Source organism: Hemicordylus capensis, chromosome 5 (genome assembly GCF_027244095.1).
Source record: "Hemicordylus capensis ecotype Gifberg chromosome 5, rHemCap1.1.pri, whole genome shotgun sequence".
Taxonomy (NCBI): Eukaryota; Metazoa; Chordata; class Lepidosauria; order Squamata; family Cordylidae; genus Hemicordylus; species Hemicordylus capensis.
In genome coordinates this window covers 57,020,572-57,032,720 of record NC_069661.1, presented here as the reverse complement: position 1 = coordinate 57,032,720, position 12,149 = coordinate 57,020,572, and the positions used below count along the sequence as shown (strand labels likewise).

Sequence of the window (12,149 nt, the reverse complement as noted above, 5' to 3'; positions counted from 1 at the left end):
GCTCACAAATAAGATGCACATTTATGAGCAATTTAAAATTTTTGTAATGAAGGCAAATGTCAAAAACAAATATGAGCTAAAACTAACTACAGATTGAAGTAAATGGGTATGGTAAAACTAGTTGTAGGGGAATAGGTCCTTTGCACATTAAGTGTAAGCTTATAACTCTCACGTGTTGACAAATTGGTAATTCCTCACAGTATTGGAAAAGTTAATGGTAATGAAAACAATTACCAGGTCTTTGATACCGATGCCGTATTTTGATATGCAGATGTATTCATTTTTAATAGTATTAACAGTGAATGTTAAAACATTACATTAATGTGCTTTACTTGTGCTCTCTTTCAGGATTTCAGATCACAATAGCAGAGAAGTTGAATTTGGAAACATTCTACGTGACTTATAAACTTCCCATATCTTGAGTTTTTACCATTGTTGGGAAGATTTGTTTGCTTTGCTTTTAAGCCTTGTAATCCTTCAGGGAATGCACCATGACATCTGCAGTAGTTGACAGTGGAGGTTCTGGCCAGGAGTTTGACAGCAATGGAGTACAAATTCAAGGCAAGGTCTGGAAATGTTGTACATCTTATTTTCATGCAGTCTTTGTAAATCTCAAGTAGATGGATGGACAGTAGATGTGTGTTATTACAGTGGAGACGGTATTAGAAGAATAGTGTCTGTATCACAGGTTTGATTAGAAAAAAATGCCTAGGATATTTTAGTGCATATTCTTTTCCTTAAAATCATTGCTTCTAGATACAGTTCTGAAACCATATGTGGCCCATGAGAATCCAGAATATCACTTTTGAAAAGCAGATTCTGATTGATTTGCTTTGAAAACATAATTGTAATGGTAAAGATCAGTTAATTTTGCAAACAAGGCATAGGAATAAGCAGTGATCAGAAGTTCAGGTATGGGGCATGTCCACAGTGTACCCTGAACCTGGGACTTAAGCACTTTTAACTTTCAAGGTTGTCCTTGATTATTCCAGTGTTCAATACGTCCGTAATCATGTAGCTTGACATTGGCTAAGTTTATGAAAATATGTTGCTTATTAATCACATGTAACAAATCTTATGTATTAGCTGTGGTTCGTAATACGTTTCTGATGTGACCATAGTGCCAATCATATTTCTCAGCTTTGTTTCAGTGGTGTATACATTCATTCTCACACTAATACCCAGATTTGTTTCTAATATTTTATTTAATATGTAGAAGAAATTTTATTTAAGAAGAAAGAAGGGATTACTTAGATTATGGTGATAAAATATTAACACTCTCTCACTACTGTGTCCTACAGGAGAATGAGTCCGTCTCTGAATACCCAGCAGTGATTGTAGAGCCAGTGCCAAGTGCCAGAGTAGAACAAGGATATGCTGCCCAGATATTTGTGTATGATGATGAAACTTACCTGCTGCAAGATGTTGCAGAAGAGCAAGAAATCGAGACTGAAACTGTGAGAACAGGTAGACTTTAAAAAAACCCCACTTTGTTAGGGTTGTAATATATTGATGAGCCTGACTAATGTTTTAATTGCTGATCAAAATGTGCCACTTCTCCCTATTTAGTGGATAATAAAAAAGGAAAATAAAGCATTATCTGGAAATCTTAATGGTTCTCCCAATATGCATGCTACAGAAATGTACTAAATCTGTTGTCCCTTCATAAAATTTGATGAAGATGCTTTTCCTTCTAGTTTGTATCTAAAGGCAGCAGATACGTTTGCCTTAGGATGAGACTGCTGTAGCTTTTTTAGAATAAAAATTACAGTTAACATGCTGATGGTGCTCAGTTAAGATTGGCTTCAGTGTGTGTTTAAATCTCATCTTTTACAGTACTGATGAGTGTGTTATTTACCCAAACAATTTGAAAAGCAGTGTTTAGTAGGAAATGCTTCATATTCCATGAATAAAAAGAAAATATCAAAGATTAACTTTTCTTTGACAATGAGTGTCAGCTTGCAAAGTCTCCCTCAGACTCCTCAGGTTACCTTTATTATGGTCTGTAGTTTGTGAATGTTGTTTAAATTTAGTTGATGTATCAGTTAAAAGCAAGGCAGTTAATTTGTTAGTGAATATAAACCAAAAATATTTAATGGAAGATGTTCAGTATTTGTTGCTCTTCCATTTATTTATAATTGGTAGCCGGGACATACTTTGAATAGAAGAAAGTTCCACTGAAATTTAGTGGGGGTTTTAACTCATGTGATAACTGTTTTGCTTATAGGTGAGGCATCTGGCTCATAAAGCAATTATGATTTAATAAAGTGATAATATAATTCAGCACTAGTAAAATCTGTATCTGTTCTAGTATAACAAAGGGTCAAGGATTTGCTCTAAAGAGCATTGTTTAACTCCTGGCTAGTAATGATAATAGGACATTTTCAAATTTTATAGTTAAGTGAGTAATACCTATGGGCTTAGTGATTTGCCCACTAAATTCTGCAAGCCTAATCCCTTTCGCCACCATGCAACATGCCATATAGTTTTTAGATTCAATAAATATAGAGAGATGCTTGTGATACAACATGGAGGAGGATGCTAGGGGGTGAGAAGAAAGCCTCAGTTGGGGGCATGAGCAAGTCATGCATAGCTATAGATTCCACCTACTGTCTGGAAGGTCTTTTGGAGTGTGTGATGTGTGATATCCCTTTTACTTTTTTCTCTTTAGTTTCTATACTATTTTGCAGTTTAAGTAGGCTTGTGAGAACCATTGAATTACAGCTTCCAGATGAGCAAAAAGAAAACTCTTTAGGAGTCACTTAAAATACCACCTGGACAATACCAATGCTATTATCTTCCTTTGTGCTATAGCATGGGCAGCTGGTCTGCTTCTCAAAGAGTCAAATTCCACAAGTATGGCTATACTTGGGTATATGTAAAATAGTTCTTTGGATCCTAGTATATATAATTAACATTCTTTGTTCTTAATCTTACTTTTGTTCCAAACTTTATACAAAATTAGAGTCAAAAGGTAAGTGCAGGTTGCTTTCCAAGAGGCTTTCTAAAAATCATGAACTTGTTCTTTGAAGTTCTTTCTTCCTATAGAAGTTAAAGTACGTATTGATGTACTGTTACCTTACATTACATGATGTAATAAGGATGCATTTAGTAGTATATTGAAAAAAGCTTGTTCTTAACACACAGTATGTATGCTTAAAAACAGCTGAAAGGGTACCTTAAGACTTGAGATAAAAGCAAAATGCATATTCATACAAGAATATTCCTTTTAGTTGGCTGAACATAAGCAGTAAAATTAATAGCTTCAGACATAGAAGGCTAATACTTGAAAGAAGGTGGGTACATTTGTAGGCCTGGCTCTTATTCTGCAGTCAGATTTGATGCTTGGGCCTTGTGTGCAGTGAGGTATCTGCTTGCATTGCAGAATGGAGACTCATGAAAATATCAGGTGCTCTTCTGCTTGCAGTGCCTTCTGTTAGTGATATGGAAAGGCAGTTGCCCTCTTTGTCCTTGCCCATGAATCTTATTTACACTTTTCCCCTCTTCTGAAAACAGATTCTGAAACAAGGATCTTAACTTCCATTATTTGCTCAATTTACTTTGAACATAGAATTTGTGATTCCTTGAATGATAGCATGAAAGGTGTGTATGCAGCCAAACTCCCTTGACTTTTGGAGTTGTTGCATAATTACATGGATAATACTCTTAGGATTCACAATAAAGATTCCAGTTCTGGTATCTGTTTTGTGTTGAGAGCATTCAGTTTTTTGAAGTCCATCATAGCTATCATTGATAGAATGTGTATCTTTCTTTTCCATAAAAGCATTCAATGTAGCTTTTCAAGAAGACTGTATTATAAAAGCGGGACACATCTTCAGCACTAATTGAACTTTTTATACAAGTAATTGTTAAAAAAAAAGTTTGGGTAAAATGTTCTTTTCTAGTACAAAACTAAAAGAGTTTAGATTTTAGAAAGTCGCTTGAGAGATGCTGGTGTACGGCCTCCCATCTGAGGAGCTTTAAGTGAAATGTGACAGTATATGTTTAATTATGGCAGAATGAGTGCCAGTTTGATATTTTCAGAACAATAAGATCATTCAAGATGCAGTTTCTTTGTACCGTATATGACAGTTTCGGCTTAAAATATTTTTGTTACCCACTTCTTGACATCACATCAGAAATCCTCCCTGTTGCACCTTTTTTATTTTTAAATTTAAAAAAACATATTACTGCCACAGGGAGGTAGAAGACCTACATGAGAAATGGGGATCTGAGCAGGAAGTTCCCCGTGACTTACCTTGAAAACTGAGCTAGAGAAGTGTTGGTATGTATAACTCCTTTGTACACTTATACATAGATAAGAACAGGACGCTTACCTGTAACTTATGTTCTTTGAGTGGTCATCTGTGCAGTTACACTTATAGGATCTGTTCCTGAACCTTCAAGAGTTGAACCTCAAGAATTCTGAATCAACACCCCTAAGGAGTGACAGCACATTCTGCCAAGAGGGCAAATAATACAATGGGGAGGAGGGGAGGGGTTTGAGTAACTGCGTTTATGATCACTCAAAGAACATCAGTAACAGGTAAGGAATCTTTTCTTCTTCATGGTCTTGTGCAGCCATACCTATGGTAGACTAGCATGCTGTATTATATGGCAGGATTGTACAGTATCATAGGTTCACCTCTGCCACAAAGTGTTTTGGCATGTGCACTTGGAGCTTGGGCCAAGGAATTGGAAGCCTGAAGCACTTTCTTCCTATAAAGTGGCACAAAGCCTGGTAATTCAGTTGCATCTTGCTTGCTTGGTAAAGTGTTGACAAAAGATGTAGGATTCTGTTTCATGCACTTCACCAAGACACAAGGTGGGGGCTCATCCCTGTATGTTTTGCACTTTTCAAACAAGGTCCAGAACACTAACCCTGTGGCTGCAGCTGAGAAAACAATGGCGGGAAGGGGAGAGTGCAAGAAACACAAACTAAAAGAAGGAAAAATATAAATGACTAAATTGTAACACAGCCGTGGAGACAGATGCCAGACTCATCTGGCATTAATGAAAACCAAGATAAAGTTATTAGTAATGCTTCCACTAAGAACCAGAGGAGCAGCCATGGGCCACACCTGCTTCAGCATGCACTCTAATTCCACAGAGCTGTGGATCTTGTCAAAATTCTCACAACCAATCTCTAGAAAATCCTTCACAGGCACAAATTCCCTAGTTGTGACTGCACAGAGACCATAAAAAAACCTGAATAATAAATTCATAAATAAGGGGAAAGGGACAGTTCAAGATTTAGAAAAAACCTTTAACCCCTCTTAAAACAAATGCTGACTTGTATATACTAAAACAAGTCTTGTTTCTTTTCCAGGTTACTACATATACCATTGTTTTGGGAAATTATAATGCTTTAATACCCTATGTAAACTTATTGTCTTAAATTGAATATAAAGCCTTAAAGATACATTAAGTGACTAGTGGAGATTATTGTCATGAGTTTTTCAAGATATTGCTTTTAGAATCTAGGACAGGTTAATTATGGACAACTGGTTTGCCACACTGTCATGACTATGTTGTTTAATCCTTTATTCTTGAAATACCATATCTCTAAATAAAATCTCTAGTTTGCCATTTTTTTATTTCTTGGCAATCAGATTGGCACAATAGCAAAAGATCTTACTCTGAAAGAGCAAAATTTGTTGGTCAGTTGGTAGTTTCTCTCTGTTATGCACTTCTTGAGTAATAAAATGAAACGGAGTTAAATACATTTTAATTGTAATATTTAGAAATTACCTGTGTGGAAACTAAGTAACTACCCTATGTAGAAACCAAGATGACTTTAAGCCATTTCTAAACAGATAGTACAAATGATGTGTGTTTATAAGTAAACATTTCTAAATAAAATGTTTACGTGGATTCTAATGAAATTGCTTTTTGGGTGGCAAGTTTATGCTGCCATAAGCAAACAATTTTTTTTTTTCATTTGCAAGTTGTTCATGGGATTTGTACCCTTGGCTCACCATTATAACTGTTAAAAGAAATGGAGCATCTTGCTGCCTATGGCCAAGATCTGGAGAAGTGTGCAGTTGGATCAGGGTAGCAGTCTTTTCCATCCCCCGATCTTCAACACTGTATCACATGCTGCTTTTGAAGCTGTGTCTAGAGAGATTCAAAAGCTGTGTAGTTATAGTAGGAAGCCCTATGTGTATATGTAACACTTTCATTGCCAGTTAGTCTCAGCCTGGAATGAACAATCTCGATACAGTAATTCTTATACTATGCTGTTACTATAGTACAGTAATAGTACTGTAGTAACTAAATATAGCTGAGCTAAATATACTACAAAGAGCTTTGAAACAGATATCCAAGTGTGGAATTTTGCTGTTAATCTCATGTTCTGTATCTATTTTTTAGAATTAAATATATTTAACACAATTTCCCCCCAAATGGAAATACAACCTGTAACTAATACTGCTGGTACACATAGGAACATAGGCAGTTGTCTTATATGGAGTCAGACCCTTGGAACATCTGGCGGAGTATTGTCTACAGTAGAGGCAGTGGCTCTCCAGAGTTTCAGGCAGGAGTCTTTCCCAGTCTTACCTGGAGATACTGGGGATTGAATCTGGGATCTTTTTCATCCTAAAGCAGATGCTCTACCACTGACCTGTTGTCCCATCCCATTCTGCTATAAATCAAATCCTAGCACACAAGGGTCTTAGGTGTACTCATGGAAGCCCTGGAAGGGAGCTATAATTCCCTAAAAGGCTGTAGTAATAAGTAGACCCAACAGGGTCTGCTGCATTAAACCTAGTAATATTATGTGGTTTTGGTATTGCATTGTGATTTACTCCTAATGATTGTGCGCAGGCAGAAGTATTGAAAACTAGCGTGCAACTGCTTTCCTTATAGACTACCGGTATACATGTTGATTCTGAAGTTAAGTTCCACTGACTTCAGTATGACTTACTTTCAAGTAAGTGTGCTTAGGACTTATTGTCAGGTTGCTGAATTTGAAAAGTAATTTTAGTTCCATTACAGCAAATTCATGAAGAATTTGTCAATGGTCATTCATCAGAATAGTTAAATTGAACCTCTGTAATTTGAATACAATATATAACTTGCAATAGTGAAGGAGCATGGTGCAAATTTAATTTCTAGCTATCAGCTACACATTGCAGGTGAAAGGTTTCTGGATTGCAGATCACCCAGGGGACATGCTCCCACTCAGCCAAAACAGGTCATTGAATTAAACTCCTGAGTAAATCTGTATAGTTGCATAGAAGCATCTTTGCTGCATAGGCCAGACAGATTCTATTGCTGGTGGTATTTCACAAGTATTGTTTCTGATATTGCAGATGAACTCCTTCAGTTAGATAGCGCAACCTCTTTTAATTAGAGGCCAAATTTAGCCTCTAAGGTTGGAATGAATGCAAGATGCTGTAATTTCAGACTGGTTCTGTTGATCATTATCTTCAAATCCATCTTCTCTGAAGTGGGAGATATTAAAAAAATCTAGTGTCTGAATCAAAATTCTGTATTTGTCAAAATATATAAGTATACATGCTGTGATGCTTGAATATGAGGAAAATCATACTGAGCTATACTCCACAGAACTGACTATCTTAAAATCACATGGAATGCTTAACGGAAAAGTGAGTCAGGTCAATGACAATGGAGAATACATTGATTTGAATTGTGTGTGGGTCAGTTCAGTGGTTGTTTTCATGCAGTACATGTACCATGCCCACCTTCAGGTTTTCCTACCTTGTCTAGTATATTTGTAATTATGTCCAAGAGCTTGGATATGAGACAGGTTAAACAGATCAAAGGTGTCCACAATGCCTCTGGTGATGAGATCTGTATAGCCTGTGCAGCAAAACCTCTGGAAAGATATGTTTGATGAATATCCCAGCTTGGGTGGCCCATAAAGATGCAAATTTGTATGTTTACTCTTGAGTAATCCTACAGACTCATGGGGTGAGTCTCGCAGGTGACTTGCAAACTTCCACATCCACATAACTTTCACCTCCAAATCTGCAGCTGAAAGTTAAAAAGTTTTGGTCTAACCTTCCCTTTAGGGCCTGTGTTCTAAATGCCAAGGATGGCAATTGCTTTCATACCCTGCTTGTAAACTTAGAGACAGCTGGCTGGTTGTTTTTAGAAGCAGAATGTTGGACTAGCTAGATCTTGGTTTGACACAGGAAGGCAATTCTTAGGCTCTTAATTCCTTTGTAGGGCTGCTGTGCAAGAAGCGAACCTCTAGTGCAATCCAGATGGAAGTCCCTCTATGCCTGGGTTTGTCAGTGATGACGTTTAGGATTGCAGCCTTAGTATAAATGAAAAGCACAGAAGTATATTGAGCTAGGAACTTTTTCCCATTATGTTGCCATTTGAACCCCATAGCGAATTGCCTTGAACTTAGACCTTTTTGGCTTTCCAACACACCTCTAACTCAGTGCTGTCCACATTATCGTGGAGTCACCCAGGCTGTGGGACAAAGTGTGACAAACATAGTGCGGTTGAATTCAGGAGCTGCAACAACAATTTGGGAGCAGGACACGAATTCTACTGAATTAGACTCTGAAGACTGAGACGTCTCTGAAGAACTCTGCCAGAACAGCTGGGCAACACCGGTGAGTCTCTCTGCACCGGAGTCTGATCTTCCCTTGGAGCACTTCGAGGCACTTCTACCCGAAGCTATCAAAGGTCATCTCGAACCTTGAAAGAAAACTGACTCAAGAGAAACCAGGAATGGGATGCCCAGAGGCCGACGGAATGGAATGCCATGGAATGGAACCCCCTCTCATCGACCGCGCTCCGTTGTAAAACACAGGACGGAAAGCGGAGCCTGCCAGGAGTGACTGCGAATTCCTTGCCGCGCCTGTTGCCTTTTTGTGGCATCCTCACCTGGCCCGCGGCTAGCGAAGCGAGCGCGGCTGGGCTCTGCAGCTGGACCGACTGCGATGGGACGATCTGGCATGGAAGCCGCGGCGACTAAGACTGGCATGGCAAGCCAAAGAAAATCGGCGGGCCTTGACACTTTTCCTCGACCCGGCGGGATTCGGCTGCAGATGCAGAATAGAAGAGGAAAGGAGGGAGGGCGAGAGAGAGAGCGCGCCCGCCCGGCACTTCCTGTCTGCGAGGCTAGCGGCGGAAGGATCGCGTGCGCCCCGCTGGAGGAGGAAGCGTTGCTGCGGCTTCTGTTGCTGCAAGCGCGGCGGAGGGCGGCGAGCGAGCGTTGCCTTGGCTGGCCCGGCGGGCGCGGGAGCGCGTGTGCGGCGCGAGAAAGATCCGGCCGCGGCTGCGCGTGCGAGAGCGCGTGCACGCCGGCGTGCAAGGTCCCGCGTGTGCGCGGCCGAGCGCCAGGGAGCCCCTGCGGGTCAATGCGAAGCCGCCGCCGCGGCTGCTGCTCGCTCCAGCGGCATAAACATGGCGACTTCCCTGCATGAGGGCCCCACGAACCAGCTCGATCTGCTCATCCGCGCCGGTAAGGGGGCGACGTGGGACGGCTGGGGAGAGGGAAGGCGCGAGCGGGGAAAGAGCTGCGCACGCTGCTCGCTCGCTCTTCCCGGGGGCGGCACTGGCGCTGGGCTGGAGTAATGGAGGGAGGACAGATCCAGGAAGTGATCACCTTGGCGTGCTGTGGACTGCGTTAGCAACCTGGCTAGGCTGCGCCCGAGAGGGCAACGGGCAGCGGCGGCCCCGGGCGGAGTGCAGGGGTGTGTGGGTGTAGATGCGTGCACGGTTGGTGGGGCAGCGAAGCGTGCGGCGGCGGCGCTGCTGCTGCTCTTGGAGCCCAGACCAGGAAGAGTGCGGGGCGATTGTTGTGCCTGCCCTCCCGCCAGCCACGCCACGCTGTCTGAGCGGAAAAGGCTGCTTCCTTCTCTCTGCGCCTCTTGGGCAAAAGGCGGCCCTTCCTCCTCCTCCGGCTACTCGAGCGAGGTGCCTCTGCCGGGAGAGGGGTGAGGGCTTCTGAGGGCTTAAGGTACCCCCTCTTTGGATCCGCTTCTTGCCCTCTAAACTTTGTTCTGCGTCTCGGAGGGTCTGGGGGGTCTAGCCCGAGAGCATAGAGGGAAGTGGGGGGATGGTGGCGCTGCCACTGAGCCCCGTGCTGTACTCTGGGCGATCGCGGGGGGGGGGGTGCCGTCTACAGCCCGAAGACCTGGTCCTTTTTAACTCCCCTTTTCTCCCCCCCCCATAGCGGAAGCGCGGAGCTCCCTCAGGAGCCCCAGTGCGCGGGGTGGGGCGGGGAGTTTGTGAGTGACGGGTCTTGCCGGCCAATCAACTGCTAAAGTTGTTCGAAATCAGAATGCTGCTGCCTCTATTGGGAGGGGCTAGGCTCTGTCCGGCCAATGGGGCTGAGGGAGGCGTTGAGTGGCAGCTTCTCCTGGCGCTGACAATGCAAGCACGGAATTGGAGGGAAGAGGAAGGATTGTAAATACGGAAGCGAGGGCGGGGCTGGTGTAGGGAGAAGGGGTGGGCAGAGAGGAGCCCCGCAATGGCTTTGGAGCGATTGGGAAAGGTCCTTTGCAGAGCGGGGGGCTGCCTGTCGTGCCCATCTGCGCGTTAGGTGTAAATATGGAAATCAATGCACAGATATTAGTTTTGCCTCTTTGTTCCCCGTTCAGATTTTCTAATCCTCTTATATGACTCGCCCACTCTCCGCAATAGGTTGCTGTGTTTGCGTTTCTCCGTACAACTGTTTATGAATGGTTGACGCTGATCTGTACATCTACAGTTCTCTGGCGAGTTTCTAAGAGTAGTCATAGCAGTTGTTTTTGTTCCTAGTGTTGACTGACCCAAGTAGTGATCCCAGATGTTGTTGACTACAGCTTCCAGAATCCCTAGCTGCAGTTGGCTTTGGCTGAGGATGCTGGGAGTTGTAGTCAAGAACATCTGGGATTTTCTTTTCGAGGGAACACCGTTCCCAAGGGGTCTATTACAAATATATGAACGTTCTTTTTAATGTTGAGGTTTGTTTGAAATATCTGGTTAAGATGTCAGTAATTACTTTATATTTTGAAAAAATAATAGATTTGTTATTCCAAAGTATGGGTTGCATATTTGGATATCAGGACTTTCCACTGAATATTGAGAATGTAACACATTTGTCCAAATTGCTTTATATATGCATTCCTATGGGGCAGAGTTGCAGTTTCAAAATTTGAGGTGGTACTCAATAAAACTAGCTCGGTGACTCTGGGCCAGTCACTTCTCTCTCAGCCTAACCTACTTCACAGGGTTGTTTTGAAAGAGAAACTCAAGTATGTAGTACACCGCTCTGGGTTCCTTGGAGGAAGAGCAGGATATAAATGTAAAAAAAATAATAATAATATACTGAAACAGCCTATATTTTGTGACGATATCTATAATAACCAACAATATTGATGATAAAATTCAGCCATCCCAGGTCCTTGGGAAGGACTCGGTGTCTGGATAAAACAAACCAGTCAATAACACCTGCCTGACTGTGTAAACAAGAAATAATAATAATAATACTCTAGATAAGAGGCTTGTATGAGAGCAGTTGCGTTTATGGGTGAATCACCTTTTTGACACCATCTTCAGTGTTGACTGGTGCTGGGAGAGAGAGGTGAGATATAAATGCAACAAATTCATTAGTTGAGAGTATCTGTTCTGTGACTGTAGTTTTCAACATAATGTGACACACAATATAAATATTTGTATATATAAAGCTGCTTGGCCTCACTCACTGACTGACATGAAATTCCCAGACTAAGCCTGGGTTAGTAAGCCATGAAAGTCTGAGATGGGGTCTGAGCTTTCACTGACTGGCCAACAGAGTGATCTTGGGGTCGTGATAGAGAGCTTGTTTGAAATGTTGACTCAGTGCGTGGCAGCTGTGAAAAAGGCAAATTCCGTTATATGGCTCATTAGGAATGGAATTGAAAATAAAAATGCTCATACTGTGATGCCCTTATACAAATATATGGTGTAGCCACATTTTGAGTACTGCGTACGGTTCTCTGGTCACCGTATCTTAAGGAGGACATTGTAGAACTTAAAAGGTACAGAAGAGGCCAACCAAGATGATCAGGCCTGGAGCACCTTCTTTATGACGCAAAGCTACAGCATCTGGGTTTTTTTTTTAGTTTGGAAGATTGGTGACAATGGCGAGACATGAATGAGGTTTTTAAAATAGTGCATGGAGTGGACAGAGAATTTTT

At 41.8% G+C, this 12,149-nt stretch overlaps 1 protein-coding gene across 7 annotated transcripts in view; it reads left to right on the top strand.

Moving 5' to 3' along the window:
* The window catches only part of ELF2 (E74 like ETS transcription factor 2), a 65,246-nt gene that overhangs the window by 23,882 nt on the left and 29,215 nt on the right, over positions 1 to 12,149 (top strand). For 2 of the 7 annotated variants that reach the window (XM_053253284.1, XM_053253285.1), the window contains 2 exons: positions 349 to 566; positions 1,302 to 1,467. In XM_053253284.1, the coding sequence (XP_053109259.1) occupies positions 492 to 566; positions 1,302 to 1,467 (241 nt within the window). In that variant the 5' untranslated portion in view covers positions 349 to 491. Of the gene's footprint in view, positions 1 to 348; positions 567 to 1,301; positions 1,468 to 4,199; positions 4,286 to 9,064; positions 9,449 to 9,537; positions 9,681 to 9,711; positions 9,947 to 12,149 lie in introns of those variants that run through there. The other 5 variants (XM_053253286.1, XM_053253290.1, XM_053253288.1 and 2 more) reach the window with 5 other exon arrangements.